A 17,407-nucleotide genomic window follows, 5' to 3' on the forward strand; every position below is an offset into this window, starting at 1 on the left:
TAAGAAGCTTAGACTTCATTATTAAACCAGGGAAACACTTTATTTTATAAAAATGAAAATAGATTTTTTCATACAACAGAAATTAGATGCCTGCTTTGACAAAAACACCCCAAAAACATTGAGTGACTTTCCTTTAAAAATGTCCTTATAGCTAAAAAAAACAAAAAAAAACAACTAGTGTGTTAATGGCACATTAATGGTAAAAGGTTCCTTCTAAACAATTCTGACTTAAAGCCTGAGGTGTAAAGTAAAGTAAGCAGTCTTTAAGAATAGGCTAAGGACGACAAAACGTTTTCAATTCGTTTGGTGTAAAATATTTGTATTTATTTAATACAAAATTCTGAACCTCAGTGTATAAATGTCTTATCTTCGATATAAGTTATATAGACGATTTTTAAATGTTTGATGAGAGTAAAAAACAGCCAATTTCTTATAAATACTGGGTAACAGATTACTCAATCAAGACACTAATGTCAAATGTCAAAAACAAGTGTAATCACGTAAATACAGTGTAAAATATCTTCACGTCCGTTTGAGTTTTTAGCAAACTGATACAAAGTCTGTAAAACACTGAACAACTGATCCAGATCTGTGCTATAATTTAAGCTCGTTTAAAATTGACATTATTTAGCTAGAAATCAGTCATTCGTTGTCTCTTCCTTGTAGAAGTTTCTGAAAAACTGAGTCTCTTTGTTGCACAGGGCAGATGGGCTGTCAAACTCCACCACTTTCCCAGCATGCATCACCAGAACTCTGTCCGAGTCCATGATAGTATTGAGTCTGTTGGATGACAGAAAGAGCACAAGCGTGAGGACAACAACAAACGTGTAATTCAAGTTATCTTTAACGAATAAACATCTCCGCATGTGTGGATCCCCCAAAATACCCTTTGTAAATAGAGACAGATTCCCAGTTGTTGCCCATAAAGAAACCACAGATAAACACACACTTAATTTTTGTGATTGTACCACAGCACAAACTGTGAGAATTTTTTTATTTATTAAATGAAAGCTGATTAAATGACAGTGGCCATGTTTTTGAAGTAATCCGGTCATCACTAGAAATCCACTTACATCACAAAAGTGGATGACGCAGTACCCGAAATTCTAGTTCTATCAGATATAAGTTTACCGAGAAACATCGATCTGAACTAGGAACTTCCACTTCCTGTAACAACCAACCTCACTATGTAGTCCTCAACAAGCCTTTAAGTTGGAACAAATAATTGCTTATTACAGATTAAGTCCAATTAAAAACTAATTTCAATGCAAAGTTTCAAACAGTCAGTACATTCAATCAAATAAAGCTCTGTGTTAATCCCCACTTATACAGTAATTTACTGTCGCTTTTACATTTTATTTTTAACATTTCAAATCCAAGAGCTAAGACGTGGAAAGTTTTGGACACGCCTCTGTGATTATCAGTTGAGGATTATAAGAAACAGGTAAATTTGTTTGAGCTCCTATGTGTCGCAGCAGAAAAGCCTTCATCCAAAAAAATTGAGAATTTTAGTTTGAATCCAAACGATGCCAACAGCCATCGATTTGCCAAAACTCCAAGACATTACTTTTGTCTTCAAGCAGCAGTTTGTAAAACATCCAGTGCCTGTCTTCATGTGTCTGGGACGAGATGCATGCTAGTCCTCACCCTACCTTACTGGGAGATGTCGAGCTATCTATTTGGAAGGAAGTGGGAAATGACTGAACTATAAAGACAATGGTGTAAAAAAGAAAGAATGTGACTAAACAATGCAGAAATAATCTATATTATTATTATTATTATTTTAAATTCCTTTTATTGACTGTTTGAAACTATGACATACTCAAAAGTGTTGTTTTGGTTTTTTTTTACTTTTCACTTTATAATCAATTTTTTGTACCCGGTTCTATATTTAACTCTATTCATTTTTATAGTTTTAACTAAGCCTCCGAATGAACATTTTGGAGATCATACATACTGTATACGTATATGTCATATTATGTGCAATAATATGCCGCTTACCTATGTGCGATAGTAAGAACCGTCTTGTGCTTAAATTTTTCTCGGATGCTTTTCTGTAGCAGCATGTCAGTCTTGTGATCTACGCTGGCTGTAGCTTCATCGATACATAAAACCTACAAAGAATGCAACAAAATGTTAAAACGAGTTCAGACGTCCCGTGCGTCACAACCATCTGAATCTGCACGTACATTAGCTTCAGTCAGAAGAGCACGAGCAAGACACAGAAGCTGCCGCTGACCAACTGAGAAACACCTTCCTCTCTCTCCGACTGCAGCATCCAAGCCTCCTGACAAACCGGAGGGAAAAATAAGACAAGAATAATATTTTCTGTGCACTCTTATAATGCACATAATTTACTATAGATAAATATGATGCACTCCTTGACACATACCTATCCTTCGAACTACATCTCCTAGGTGGCATTGCTCCAAAGCGTCTAGTAGCTGATGTTCTAGGTGTTGCCCGCAGGGGTCGAGGTTCTCCCTCACTGAGCTAGAGAATATAAAGGGATCCTGGGGGATGATGGCCAGCTTGGTCCTACAAAAGACATCACAACTTGACGTGAGTTATATACAGTGGAATAAAAGAATTACTCGCAAAGGTTTTCTTTATGAACACTGTTTTTTGTAGAAATGGCACTTAAGTTAAATTTTATAGTCAGTAATAAATAACAGGACCGTCTTGTGTTATTATACTAGTGTATAGTGTTATGTATAGCACTAACTGTGTTTAGCTAAGTCATGGTATTAATCTAGAACACCATGTTAACCCTGAGTCAATCGAACACTTCTGAGTATTCTGAATATATCTTTAAAAATTGTGTCTAAAAAGGACGTCAGTTCCTAAAATACTGAATTATTTCTAAATTATTTCTATTTTCTTGACTTCTAAATTGTCCTGAACAGACTTCTCTGACCATAACTGCAAAAATAAAATGGTTTGCTCCAACTGACACATCTTCCGTCACCCTTTGACATGACATTTTTTTCCTTTAACACACATTGGTGTGTTACACCTTTTTTCCTTTAATACACATCAGTGCTAATTTTCCTAATTTTTAGAAAAACTGTTTAAACAACAAACAAGATTTCTGTGACTGTACAAAGCACATGCTGATATGAAGCACATGCTGTTCAGTTTCAGATTTGCTAAGCATCTAGTTGTAACATTATAACACTGCAGCATTTCCCACTGTACACCTCTGGCACCAAAAAACAGGGTTAACACGGCAAAAGTCATGCGAATCCTGCTCCAGAGCAGTGTTGCACAATCCCGCTGTGGCAAAAAAAAATACCCTGCATCTAAATAACAAGTGTAAAATGTTTCTCTGCTTGGGGTTAATGAACATTTTGATTAAGTGCCGTCTGAAAAGCCCTAAAGTGCCATCACACATACGGCTCACCTAAGCTGAGAGAGTCCAACTTGACTGATGTCTTCCCCATCCAGAAATATACTTCCCTGCTTCAGTTCCACCATACGAAACAGAGCCAGGAACAGAGTAGACTTCCCTGAACCAGTGCGTCCAACGATTCCCACCCTCTCACCTGGCATCACGCTAAAGCTGACACCATCCAGAGCGTTTGGCAACCCGGGCCGATACGCCAAAACCGCTGCATTAAACTCTACTCGACCGCGTTCTGGCCAGGAAGCTGGAACCTGTTTATAAATTTAAGCTCTAGTTAAAAAAATTTGATTTGTTCAAACGATTAAATTAAATATACATAAGTATAACACAATTTCTTCTTATTCCATATGGATTTGAGAATGAGTGTTTCTCTCACCGTGGCTTTGTCCTGTTGTGGTTCCAGGGGGATGCAGGTGGAATACTCCTCCGTACGTTCCACACTAACGAGCTGCATCTCAGTCTGCGTGTAGCTGAAGATCAGTCCTGACAGCAGGTTAGTGATGGATAGAGCATAGGACAGAGCCAGACCCACCAAACCTAGTCCCAAAAAAACAACACAGCAGCTTCAGCATTAAGTATTAACCCAAACACCAGCAGTATGGCGTCAGTTTGAGATTCTGGAAACATTAACGATTTTAGACTTGTGTACAGATTGTACTTTAAATGTCTACATGTAGAAATGTATATATTTCCAAAAGCCTCATATAATGTATCAATAATTTCCTGTAGACAAACTTAACCTGAATAAATCATGCTTTTGTCCATCAAGGAAGAGTTCAGCTCAGAGAACGTTCTAATTTCTGACAGTTCACAACAGTACACATTAAATGTAAGGTTAATTACAAACTGATGAGGCTTATGATGCTTCAAATTTGGCCCCATCAGAAGCGGTTATTGTATATTTACAGCATTTGGCAGACGCCCTTATCCAGATTTTTATCTCATTTAATACAACTGAGAAATTGAGCTTTAACTCAGGGGACCAGCAATGGTAGCATAGTGACACTTTAATTTAAACTCACAACCTTTCTAGCAGTGGCGCAACACCTTAATCACTACGCTACCACATCCCAGGGACCTTGTACCACGTGACGGATCATACAGGAACAATATCCTCTCAAATATGAATATAGATAAGAAAAATCTCCACCATTTTCAATGATTCCTTCTAAAATATAATGGCTTTATTTTCATGAAGACTAATTGGTCATTAGAAATATCAGACGTGCTCATATTAAGGACATCGGGGGAAAAGAGTAAGTTAATCTTATCATTTCATGAAAAAAGTAAGCAGAAGTAATGGGACCTACTTAACGATGAGGAACAACCACAGATGAGCAGAGAAAATTGTGACATGCTGGGAGGAGACTATAAATGACATGACAGTATCATGGAGTCATTTGGATGATTATGCAAGCTAAGAATGTTTATTCATTGGCACTTTTTTTTTCTTGCATTGTTATATTCTTTTTGTGTTTTCTAAAGGACATAATGCAAGACTTAAGTCTCTACCAATCTCCCCATGGCATCACTATAATTAGCACTATTTCTATGACACCATTTAACGCTGCTGTGTCAGTCATGTGACCTTGTACACTCCCTGTCTATTTGCAGGATCATCTTATCCTTGGTGTTTCGGTACCTCATGTGTATTAAGCACTGCCCATCGATACATATCACCGTCACATGCTTTGCTCCAATTATCCAAATATTTATGTCAGGGTCAGACAGAAGGGCATGGTTTCACTGAATAGTACAGATTGGTGTAGTGTGTAGGCATGGTTTGGTCAAAGAACATTAAATATAGGCTCATGTTAGGCATCTATCTAGTATTAGTAGTGAAAACCTATGAACATTTATGACAATATAATATAATATAATATATGACCTTTAAATACTGTCAGAAATCTTGTCTGAGTATCTCAAATAGCCAGCTGGCTAATTAAACTTGATGCTAAACTTTTTATTTATATGACTTACATTACAGATTGGCCAGCTGTCTGCTGCTAGCAGTAAAGTTTATGAACAATTATAAATGTTGTGAATATATATTGAGAGTGAGGAAAGCTGAGGACCAACCAGGATCAACTGATCTGATCTGGTGCTGGATCACAGCAATTATACTAATTCCAGTCACTATAGTGACGCCGATCATCTGCAGCCGAATGTCCAGCCACTGCATGGCAGCGTTACTGATGAACACACAGCGCTGGTTCTGATCCAACCGCCTCTCATTCTCCTCCTCAAACCTGCACATTTAAAAAGATTAAGAAATGATGTTTACTGGAAGACTTCAAGAGCAAACAAAGAGGCTGAATTGAGAGACATGGCTCGGACAGACTCTATACCTGGCAGTGTGTCCGCTGGCCCGAACTGTTACCAGGCCACTGAGAGTCTCGGAAAAGTGTGAATAGACTGGAGAAAGAGTGAGGCTGCACAAGCGTTTGAGTTCACGGGAGGAGTGTCGATAAAACTTCTGAGTTTGGTAGTATAGCACCCCTAGTGGAATTAACGGGAGCAGCACCCAGGGGAGACCATAGCTCATCACCACCAGCATGCCCAACAAGCCAAAAGCATTAGCTAGAAGGATGTTGAGGACGAACGGTAGCGAGTCGTCTATGCTATAGATGTCTGAGGAGAAGCGATTTAGGACACGACCCAGAGGAGTAGTGTCAAAGAACGTCACCGTCGCCTGGAATTAAGAACGAAATATGGAAATATTAGCTGAATGAGAGATATGGAAATAAAATCATTCAGGAACTGCAATGAATTCCTTTCAATTCTAATAGTTTCTTCATGAATAATTGCAAAATATATCACAATTCATACACCTGTCTCTCTTTAAGTAGCACAGGTAAGTGCGTCTAAGTCCATATACTCTAGACCAGCGGTGTCCAATCTTATCCGGAAAGGGCCGGTGTGGGTGCAGGTTTTCATTCCAACCAAGCAGAAGCTACATCAGAGTCTACTAAAAGCCAAGAACAACTGATTAAACAGGTGGAATCAGGTGTGGCTTCTGCTTGGTTGGAATGAAAACCTGCACCCACACCAGCCCTTTGTGGATAAGATTGGACACCGCTGCTCTAGACAATTTTTCAAACATTGAGTAGTCATAGATTTATGATTACAATCCCAGAGATTTTCTGAAATAATAAGTAAAAAAGAAAAAAGAAAAACTATCAGGATTTTTATATAGCTAAGCGGCCAGTTTCAGGCATCAAAATTATAAAGAATTTTTAATACAACTGAAAACTCCTCTAAGAAATCCTGTCAGATTTGCCAATGTTATTAAGCTAGACAATGTGAATATTTTAAACATTTATGAACGACTTTTTATTCCTGTCCAGATTTTGGCAGGTTAGCTCATATAGTTAGCTAGCTAATGTTAGCTGTGAATATCATGAACACTTATGAATATGACTGACAAACATTGTACCAGGTTGCTAGCTAGCGTTAGCAGTGAAGTTTATGAACATTCAAGAATGTTATGAAAAATCTTGTCAGGATCTTTTTAGTTTATGCTAATTAATTCCTTTTGCCTACTTGAATTTGTCCACATATTTTATTTTGCTCAGTGACATATAATAATAACTATAATACATCTTCGCTTAATCTTACAGTAATCAAAGATAAAGCTGAATAGCATAATGGTTTAATATTCTAAAATATATATATATAAATAAAGAAATATTTTACAGATTACCTTAAGCACACTATCCAGTAGTCTTCTATGGATGACAGTAGCAGCGTGAATTGCTCCATAAGCAAAAAGAAAGGCACGAGCAGCGGTAAAGAGTGTATTGGCTACAGCTAGAGAACCATACACAGTCATGTAAAACTTCAGCTCTGAGCTCATATTGCCAAATGAGTCTCTGACTGGGAAGTGATACCTTAAATGAAATGAATATGTTTCAATGAAATAGTAAATGCTTTACAAAATACACCATAATTCTCCATAATTTTTGTTTTTCTCTTGACTTACAAAAGTGTGTCTGCAGAGAAAAGCACTAGAGAGGAGACAGGACTTGCTGCCAGAGACACCAGTTCAGAGCCATTGGCTTTTAAGTTGGAGATCCAGTAAGACAGCCACCAATCAGACACATTCTTAGAGCCTGTGGTAGAGGTAATGCATAGGTATTAATTACAGGGGTAACTACAGTCTAAGTATGAGCTAAAATGCTGTTTTCAATCATTCATACCTTGCATGAGGAGCAGGGACAAAAGAACAGACACAGCCATACACCGACCCACCGCTTTCCAGTAGGACTTATAGACTGTCCAGGCAAGCCCACCCATCTGCTTCTGTTCCTCCCCTATGGTGTGTAGCACCTCCTCTGAGTCTGGCTCGCTGGTCAGCTCTTCTTCTTGGTCAGCACCTTTAAAGCACAATTATTAGCAAATGAAAATCTCAGGTCTGACACAGGATTAATATGAGTAACCGGTAATAAAATACAATAATTACCTTCTTCATTTTGTTTGCTCTCATTCTTGCTACCTATAGGTACATCTTTAACCAGAGATAAGACCTCCTGTGGTGTTCCTTTACAAAGCAAACCAGACCAACAAGAAACCTGAGCCAACGTTTGAAAAATCTTTGTCTTTTTCTAGGCTCAGGCAACATATTTGTACATGATATACATATTCAAATACAACTAGAATGACATATGCATCTCTAGATACTGTACATGATTATGAAATGAATAATATTGGTTGTGGATGCTACCTGTTTTTACAACCATCCCACCGTCCATCAGCATCACCATATCTGCTTTCTCCACAAACTCTATTCTGTGAGTGCAAAGGATTCTGGTTTTGTTCCTAAGAATTCCCAGAATGCATTTCTCCATAAGATGATGAGCCACATCAGCATCGACCGCTGCTAAAGGATCGTCCAACAAATAAATGTCCTTGTCCTATCGCAGAACGCAACAAGTTTTCTAGTTTAAACCAACTATGTATTTTGTACAATAATTGTGGATTTGTTTTGAAGTTTTTACCATATAAACAGCTCGTGCTAGAGCGAGTCGACTTTTCTGTCCTCCGCTGAGGGTCACTCCATTTTCTCCTACTTCTGTCTGATCCCCATTTGGCAAAATCTGCACATCGTTCAGCATGTAAATGTAAAGTATTGTCTGGTTCATTTTGTGATTCTGTATATTCAGCACAGAGGGAAGTTATTTGAATATAAAGCACAACAAAATTACCATTCATTCTATATACTTTTCCAACACAATAACTGGCTAATTCTGGTTCATTTTTACATCCATTCACAACATGAATTGTGAGCCACCTGATTATGGTGTCCATCAGCTTGTGCTCTGAGTGCCTTGGGACAGGCCGACTAGGATAAGCGGTACATAGCATTAAGACTGTCCTGATCCCAGGGGACTCAAAGCACAAGCACATACTTACTCACAAAACCTTTCACACAATATGGATAATTTAGTTATGCCAATCAGCCTACAATGCCTCCGGGAACTCCGGTTTCCTCCCCCAGTCCAATTTCCACACACACAGTGCGGAGACGGAGACTGCAATAGTATATAGTATAGTATAACACAAAAATGAGCTTACATTAAGGTCTGCAGTGAGGGCACAAGCCTCAAGCACAGCTTGATAGAAGCCACTGTCAAAGTCCTTTCCAAACAGGATGTTGTCACGCACAGTTGCATGCTGGATCCACGGCTCCTGGGCAACCAAGCCAAAACCCTGCTCTCGGCCCTGGACATGCAGAACGCCTCCAAATCTACAGAGGTCAATAAAACAAATATACGTCTTTATATAAAGCTCTTTTTTATACATGTGTCATTGATTTATTTGTTTCAGTGCATGAGGGTGAGAACTTTCTGCTTTGCTTTTAGCATAGTAAAGAATTTATCGTGTTGAGCCTGTAATATGAGTTTGGGTGACATGCAGTAAAGGTGCCAGACAGGTTTTAAAATTATTTTAATATAAACGACACTGTTCAACTGTACCTGTTCAGCTCTCCAGTAATGGCAGCTAATAACGAGCTTTTCCCACAGCCAACTTTGCCAACCACAACAAATAAAGAGCCCTGAAATTTGCAAAAGAAATAATTTTAAATAAAATAAATGTTACCAGGAGCACCAGAGAGATGTCTGAAAATAATTCTTTGTTTTTATACACATCAGTGCTTTCATTTCCACAGTGCCATATACCTTCTTGACAGTTAAGTTGAGATTATGGAGGTATAGACTTCCTGTTGAAGATGTGTCCTCCACTTCAGAGTTAGACTCTGGATGTGGTCTCTTCCATGAGAAACTGGCTTGGGTCAACTGAATGGCAGTTAGAGGATCCTCAGGAGATACTGCATGAAACATTTAACATTTAAATGAACTGTTAAAAAATAAACAAGTTTGCCTAATTCACTTCAAAACAGTTTATGACCCTGCTTCACTCAACCCACACTCATTTACAATATATTCATACTGAACCGCCTTTCAACACACTGAACACTGTTTGCCTTTTCTCTCCTACAGCTGTATAATGCAATGATTTGCAATCTTAATATTCAGCTGTGTTGCCTTTTGAGACTCTTTCTCGAGTTTGTCTTTTCCATCGTCTCTAACATGGCTTGTTCAATAGGGATCTAAATCTACATCCAGGCTTCCATGAAGCTGCTAAAAATACAATTAAATCGAATGAAATTTGATGATCATTGGTTCTAAGCAGCAGTACGGTATCTGTTGGAATTTGTGTATGAAGTTGACATACATCGTGTTTGTTTTACAGGAATAATTGTACAGTAGTACCTTGGCTGTAGTATGCACTAAAGTCTTGATCATGCAAACTGAGGAAGAGCTGAATGCGGTCCAGAGATACTTTGGCTTCTAGTGTTCCATTAAGAACCCAGGGGAAGGCGTTGAGCGGAAGAATGAGCATACCCACTAGCGCCAGTGTAGTGAAAACCTACAAGCAAAAACAAGTACGCAAGTTCAGTGACATAATGCTTCACATGTGCGTAATAATTGTGCTTAGGATGTACAACAATCAAACATAACATTAAAACCACCAGCATACTATTGTTTAGGTCTTACTTGTGCTCCCTGTACAACCCAAAACCTTGTCCAGATCATCACACTGCTTTTTCCCTTGCCTTCCCTTGCCAGATCTTCACACTTGTCTTTTCCCCATAGTGCAACCTTGTGCTATAATCTTAAGTCCTCAATTAAGTGACGCACGTGCACCCGGCTGTCCACATGATGTGAAATAAAATATGATTCTTCAGTCAAGGCCACCTTCTTCCATTGTGCCATTGTCCAGTTCTGAGCCTCATGTGCACACTGTAGTCCATACACAGCAAGCTGTGATGCACTTTTGTCCTGATATCTTTCTCTCGTTATTCTTTCACCAATATTCTTTCAGCAATTAGTGCTATGGTAGCTCTTCAGTAGTAGTGGGATCCCTGGTCCCTTCTTTAGAGCACTTTTGCTAGGTACTAACCACTTCATACCAGGAACGTCCCACGAGACCTGGAATTTTAGAGAAGCTCTGACCCAGTCGTTTAGCCATCACAATTTGGCCCTGGTCAACGTCATTAAAATTTTTATGCTTACCCATTTTTCCTGCTTCCAACAGATCCAATAACTGTTATACTGCTGCCTAATATACCCCACCCACCATAGTAATGATTTTATTTATTCAGTGTTATTTACTTCACCTATTAGTAGTTTTAATGTTATGGCTGATTAGTGTATACATTGTAAAAGATTTTTCTTTTTTAGATGTCTAAAAACAACAACAACTGGTGTACCAATCTAATAGTAAGTATCTTTTCAATAATGGCTGATACTGTCCTCAAATGCTCTTCTGGTACTGGATACACATCTACACATCTTCTCTTAATGTACATCACTGATTTTTCAAATATTTTGCTAAAAGAATCTTACAGAGAGGCAGCTTTACCGAGTACCTCAGTACCGGCGCATCAGTATCAGCACATACCGGGCTGTACAATATTTCAGTCGTTTGCTGTTTTTGCACAAATCCTGAGTCACCTGTGTTCATTCTAGTATTACTGCACGCAATATTGTCTGAACATACAGTATTTACACTGGTTGGCGCTGTTTCTGTTTATTGTCTTTTGTGTATTGTCTTTTTTTGTATTTTTTGTATTGTCTTGTAACTTTTCGTCTGCACTGTCTTGTCTGTCTTGTTTGTCTTGTCCTGCACTGTTTGCAACAGGATGCACAGCTGCACTTTATGTGTCTAGGACTACTTACAGTACTAAGTCCTTAGCCCTGTCTTTGTTTTATGTAGCACCATGATCCTGGAGAAACACTGTCTCATTTCACTGTGTACTGCAACAGCTATATATGGTTGAAATGACAATAAAAAGCTTCTTGACTTATTATATATCAAAAATAAACTAAGTAATCAGCTTTGCGACTTGACTTTGGCTTCTCTTTGTCCTTCTCACCTTAGTTGCAGTAAGACTGTTTCCAAGCAGCACATATGTGATGAAGGTGAGGATGGAGATGACTACAGGGAGAGCTGCCCAGGTGTACACACACACTGCATCTAGATACTTCAAGGTCTTCAGGTGACTCAGCTCTTTTTTACGACTCTGATTTATCTTCTGTGCGATGTGCTGCTCCCAGTTATAGAACTTGAGGACTCGGATTCCAAAAAGGACTTCGGTCATTAGCTTTAAAAAAGGAAACAAAGCTCTCAAATAAACAACTGGCATTATTTCAGACGCTAACGGATACTTGGCTATTGACACCTTTAACATGTTTCGCTGTTTCAGTGATTTGTGTATTTGATCAATTCTTTCTATTGATCTGACACAACCGTTTAAAAACTTGTGTTTTACTGCAAGATTGGTGTCCCAGATTTGTTTAGGATACATATTAATCTTAATGCATATTAATATTAAATAATTCATTCATTCATTCATTTTCTACCGCTTATCTGAACTATTCTCAGGTCACAGGGAGCCTGTACCTATCTCAGGCGTCACCTGGAATCAAGGCAGGATACACCCTGGACGGAGTGCCAACCCATCGCAGGACACACACACACACTCTCATTCACTCACACACTCACACACTACGGCCAATTTTCCAGAGATGCCAATCAACCTACCATGAATGTCTTTGGACTGGGGGAGGAAACCGGAGTAATATAAATGTTAATGTTAATCTAATCTAAAAAGTAAATTGAAAGAGAAAAAAAGGGGGGAGGGAGAGGGAGAGAGAGAGAGAGAGAGAGAGAGAGAGAGAGAGAGAGAGAGAGAGAGAGAGACGGAGTCTGATATTTCATTTTATCTTTGCATTATGGAATTTCTTTACATTCCTTACATTTTAAATGCAGTAAAATATACAATCGATGTTGAAAACTAAAATTAAACTGAATTTAAAAATAATAATAATAATAATAATAATAAAAAAGGAAAATATTATGCAAATAAATAAATACTACAAACACCCATCAGGCTACAGATACAGTGAAGCACAGTAATGCATTCTCACCTTCACTCTGTTGTCCTTGTGGGTCAGCATGTGTTTATTGTTCTCCAGGATGCGGGCTGCCAGCACCTTATTGAGTGGCACTAACAGAATAGCCACACCAAGCCCTCCTAGAAAAGCAACGCCAACCTGCAGGTACAGCAGGTACAGGGCCAGGATGAACTGGAAAGGAAGACTCCAAACTTCATGGAAGCTGTTGAAAAAATTTACCAGTCGGTCTGTGTCGGTGCTCATGTAGTTGACCACCTCACCCGTAGTGAAACGAGCAAGAGCTGAGCTGCTGACCCGAAGAGCTTTACTATAGATAGCGGACACTACTGCGGCCCGAGCCTTCAGGGACACTTTTGACACTTCAAAAACAAATACGTTACGGAGAAATGCTGCTAAGAAAGTGCTTGAGAAGAGTCCCACAACGCACCAGACACCTCTGCTCAGTGGAGCCCCCTCAGTCTCCATGAAACCCACAAGCCAGCTGAGGAGTAGCGGTCCTGCGAATGCTAGCAGGCTGGCCATTAGCTTCAGCACACCAAGGAGGTAGTAGCGTGGGCCAAAAGCCTTGTGTAGCACACTAAAGAGTCTCACCTCATGATGGCTCAATTCTTCTGAGAGCACGCTGTTGTTCAGGCATTGTTCCCAACACTGACTGAAACGCTGAGTGACGGCTTTGGTCCGTAGTCTTTGGGGAAGTTGTAAAACATCAGAGGTGCTCTTCAGCTCTCCATGTTGACCCTGCCTCAGCTGACCGTTCAACCACAAGTAGAGAAACCTGGATAGGCAGCTGCTGCCATCCTCTGCGACTGTTTGTTCTCTAGCAGGCTCTGGAACAATAAGAGGAGCTTCATCGTCTGTGTTTATAAGCAGAGATTCTCTTTGTGAAAAATAACAAGGAAAGATAAAGGCCAGTATGTACAGAAGGATCAGGGCTGCCCTGGTAACACACAAGATGAACCTTCCGAGCTGTAAGGGGTGCTCTTTACTTTTATAACTACCATCCTGTACGTAATTAATAAGGGTAAACACTATATTAGGAACAGAAAGGAGTGCCAGGATCAGAAAAAGTGGTGGACCCCGAGTCCTTCTGTTGACCGATCTTTGCAAGGACAAAACAGCCCCAAACTGGACCAGCCATGCGATGACTCCACATCCATCAGCCAAGGTGTTCAAGTAAACATCCTTCTCATGAAGAGCAAGCACCAATCCCAAATCCATTATAAAAACAAAAAACAGCAGCAGTGCAGCAACAGACCTGAAGATCCAGCCAACAGGCAGTGAAGGCAGAGGGGGGCTGAGTCTGCAAAACAGCAATAATGGACATGTAGAATACGAAGTAAAAATATAACGGAAAATTGTAATGCTACAGCACACAAAGACAATACAAATCTATTCCACTGGGTGCTTCCAACTTTGTGGCATCAAACTTTTGGCCAAATAGTGTATATTGAAAGGCATAATTGCAGTGTGCATCAGAACAGTAACTATCAACATTACACAAAGTGTAAAGGACATAAGAATGTCATTACTGCCTATAGTTATTTACAAATAAAAAAATAAAAAAAACATTTACTATTAAATATAAACCTTTACCCATATCACAGCAGGGGTTAATGCACCATTTGATGTATTGCAATCACAATAAATCATGGTACATTAAAAACATTCTAAATCAATTACAAGCTAATAATCGTAACGCAGGTCTTGCCTTTAAACATTAATAATATTCTAAATCAATCCCCCTAGTATGTATCTTACCTCGGCACACTCAGATAACATGCACTGAGCACTGCAGTAACAGCATGCACAAGAGATCCACAGATGATGTGGTTAAAGCTGGGACTGAGGGTGCCATTCTGCCACACAGGAAATGGCCAGTCCTCCTCTGTGCCACACAGTTCTGATATGATCCTGGAAGGCCTTGAACTGTTGAACTGTCCCTCCATTGCTCTTAATCAGCAGTCTGAATCACAGTCTGGACATGATGTCTGAGTCAAGGTTGACTTTATGATGAGGTCTGAATCTCTCCACAGTTCTCCACAGTCACAGTCAGACACGGATGCTGCAGAAAACAATAAAAAAAGTACTGTTTCACTTCCTCCTAGTACGCATTGTATTACTACAGAAGATATAAACCAAATACAATACTATGGCAAAAAAAAGCATTTTGTACCGGTCTAGTGGTTTTCTCACTAAGATCAGTCCATGAAACACTCCTATTAATTTTTCATTCATGCAGGTATCCAATCAAGCAATTATGTGGCAGCAACACAACAGGTTCAGTTACAGGTCAAGAACTTCAGTTCATGTTCACACCAAACAGCAGAATCAGAATCTTTGCCATTTTGACCATGGTTTGATTGTTGGTGTCAGATGGGCTTGTTTGAGTATTTCAGAAACTGCAGTTCTGGGAATTTCACACAACAGTCTCTTAAGTTGTCAAAGCAGAAATATATCAAAGTATCAAAGGACAACGGCCAGATTGTTTAAGTTGACAGGAAGAACCATGCAACCGCAATGACCATAGGAGGTCACATCAAACCTTTAGGCAGATGGACTACAACAGTAGAATATCACATCAGGTTCTACTTCTTTCAGCCAAGAACAAGCTACAGTGAGCACAGGTAGTGGGCAGTGGTGTCTCAACTGGTTAAGGCACTGGGTTTCAAGGCCCAGCTCAGCCAAGCTGCCACTCCTGGGCCCTTGAGCAAGGCCCTCAACCCCTCCCTGCTCCAGGGGTGCTGTATCATTGCTGCCCCTGCACTCTGACCCCAACCTCCTCTGTTGGGTTATGTGAAGAAACGAATTCCACTGTGCTGTAATGTATATGTGGCGACAATAAAGGCATCCATGCCCGTTCATTTCTATTCTATAATTCTATTCTGTTCTTCAAACCTGGACAGGAAAAATTTGTGCTCAATTTCTGCTCAGGTACACAGCTGGTAGGTGTCAGAACTTGCTTACTTACAAACAGCACAACTCCATGGATCCAACCTGCCCTGTATGAACAGTCCAGACCGGTGGAGGTGGAGTAAAGGGGGTCACACCCCATTAGGGCATCTCATCAACATGACAGTGAGTTCAGCTTTCTCCAGTAGCCTTCCCAGTCACTGCATCTGATTCCAATACAACATGTTTACACGTTTTCAGTATAATTATACATTTGGGATATAACAGAAGATAAGCCTGTAATCTGAAGCAAATATATGATGCAATTTCAACAAGGTTTCTACTTAGCATTAGTGTGGTGTTTATTATAATTAATAATAATAATAATAATAAAAATAATAATGTTTAAGCGTTCAAAACGGAAAACTTACAGTTTATGATCACACAGATTTAACATTGCGTTGCCAGAAGAACCTTTAAATGTGAAGAAACATAAAATTAGATTTATTTTACTTTGTTGTAGTGTAGCAGCTCTATAACCAGTATGATGCGGAAGTGGGGAAAATTTACACATCACCCTTTCATAATAAAAGTCCTGAGCGAAGAATAAAAGTAAATTTAGCAATGTTTGGCACCAAATATTCAATTCAATTCAACTCAATTCAAGTTTATTTGTATAGCGCTTTTTACAACGGACATTGTCTCAAAGCAGCTTTACACAACATAAACATAGAACAAAAGCTTAATATAAAGAATAATAGAAAGAGTAATAGAATACAAAATTCAAGATTAATATCAGATAGATTTAAATGTGTATGTATTTATCCCCAATGAGCAAGTCTGAGGTGACTCAGGTGACTATGATGAGGAAAAACTGCCTTAGATGGTAAGGAAGAAACCTAGAGAGGAACCAGACTCAATGGGGAACCTCATCCTCATCTGGGTGACACTGGAGGGTGTGATTATAAATATACAGTCAGACAAATGTTGTATCGATGCAAAAGATCACATGGAGTTCACATCTCCTCTATAGTATCGCCGAGTTCAACTGGAGCTGGTAGATCTCTAGGTGCCTCAGGATTCTCAGAGTCGGCCTCATCTCAGCGGAGGTCCAAAATCTTCATGGCATGGAAGACGATCGGAGCTGGTACAATTTCTGGATGCCTTGGGATGGGTAGAAAGAGAGAAGCAGTGGAGAGGGATTAACATAGCTGCTGTTCATAATATTTGCATGTATGATGTAATAATGCACAATATTATGGGATGTATTGTGTGTGTACCTGACTAAAGAGATAAGATTTTAATCTACATTTAAACTGGGTAAGTGTGTCTGAGCCCCGAACACTATCAGGACGACTATTCCAAAGTTTGGGAGATAAATAAGAAAACACTCTACCACCTTTAGTAGACGGATATTCTGGGATGTATCAAGAGTCTGAGTTTTGTGATCTCAGGGAGTGTGAAGGATTGTAATGTGTTAGAAAACTAGTTAAATACATGGGAGCTAAACCATTAAGAGCCTTGTACATAAGTGACAGCAGTTTGTAATCAATTCTAAACTTAACAGGTAGCCAGTGAAGAGATGATAAAATTGGGGTTATATGGTCATACTTTCTTGTCCTAGTGAGAA

General features: G+C 39.3%; 1 protein-coding gene across 4 annotated transcripts; it reads right to left on the bottom strand.

Annotated features, from left to right (window-relative positions):
- Positions 1 to 18: 18 nt before the first annotated feature.
- On the bottom strand, positions 19 to 16,350 carry abcc10 (ATP-binding cassette, sub-family C (CFTR/MRP), member 10). Of its 4 annotated transcripts, none has more exons than XM_027169892.2 (23): positions 16,209 to 16,350; positions 15,857 to 16,004; positions 14,647 to 14,950; positions 12,901 to 14,188; positions 11,847 to 12,074; positions 10,180 to 10,336; positions 9,586 to 9,734; positions 9,382 to 9,461; positions 8,981 to 9,152; positions 8,404 to 8,502; positions 8,130 to 8,319; positions 7,869 to 7,946; positions 7,606 to 7,782; positions 7,389 to 7,518; positions 7,110 to 7,296; positions 5,755 to 6,098; positions 5,486 to 5,655; positions 3,783 to 3,943; positions 3,404 to 3,657; positions 2,393 to 2,538; positions 2,190 to 2,287; positions 2,002 to 2,114; positions 19 to 780 (listed from the first exon to the last, which is right to left on the bottom strand). In XM_027169892.2, exons 3-23 carry the CDS (start codon positions 14,832 to 14,834, stop codon positions 639 to 641), a joined length of 4,551 nt encoding a protein of 1,516 aa, XP_027025693.2. In that variant the 5' UTR covers positions 14,835 to 14,950; positions 15,857 to 16,004; positions 16,209 to 16,350; the 3' UTR covers positions 19 to 638. The 4 variants fall into 4 exon arrangements, 3 of the variants coding, with proteins under 3 accessions (XP_027025693.2, XP_047665855.1, XP_047665856.1); XM_047809899.1 differs by having other exon boundaries at positions 15,853 to 16,004; XM_047809900.1 differs by lacking the exons at positions 14,647 to 14,950; positions 15,857 to 16,004; positions 16,209 to 16,350 and having other exon boundaries at positions 12,901 to 13,090; positions 13,480 to 13,614.
- Between the last annotated feature and the right edge of the window lie 1,057 nt (positions 16,351 to 17,407).

Source organism: Tachysurus fulvidraco, chromosome 2 (assembly GCF_022655615.1).
Source record: "Tachysurus fulvidraco isolate hzauxx_2018 chromosome 2, HZAU_PFXX_2.0, whole genome shotgun sequence".
NCBI lineage: Eukaryota > Metazoa > Chordata > Actinopteri > Siluriformes > Bagridae > Tachysurus > Tachysurus fulvidraco.

Bases quoted from the DNA above. Each gene is read 5' to 3' on its own strand.
- abcc10 (XM_027169892.2), bottom strand. From the start codon at position 14,834: ATGGAGGGACAGTTCAACAGTTCAAGGCCTTCCAGGATCATATCAGAA. The intron at 2,288-2,392 runs GTATGTGTCAAG...CCGGTTTGTCAG, and splicing joins AGATGTAGTTCGAAGGATAG to GAGGCTTGGATGCTGCAGTC. The intron at 2,115-2,189 runs GTACGTGCAGAT...CATTCTTTGTAG, and splicing joins CTCTTCTGACTGAAGCTAAT to GTTTTATGTATCGATGAAGC.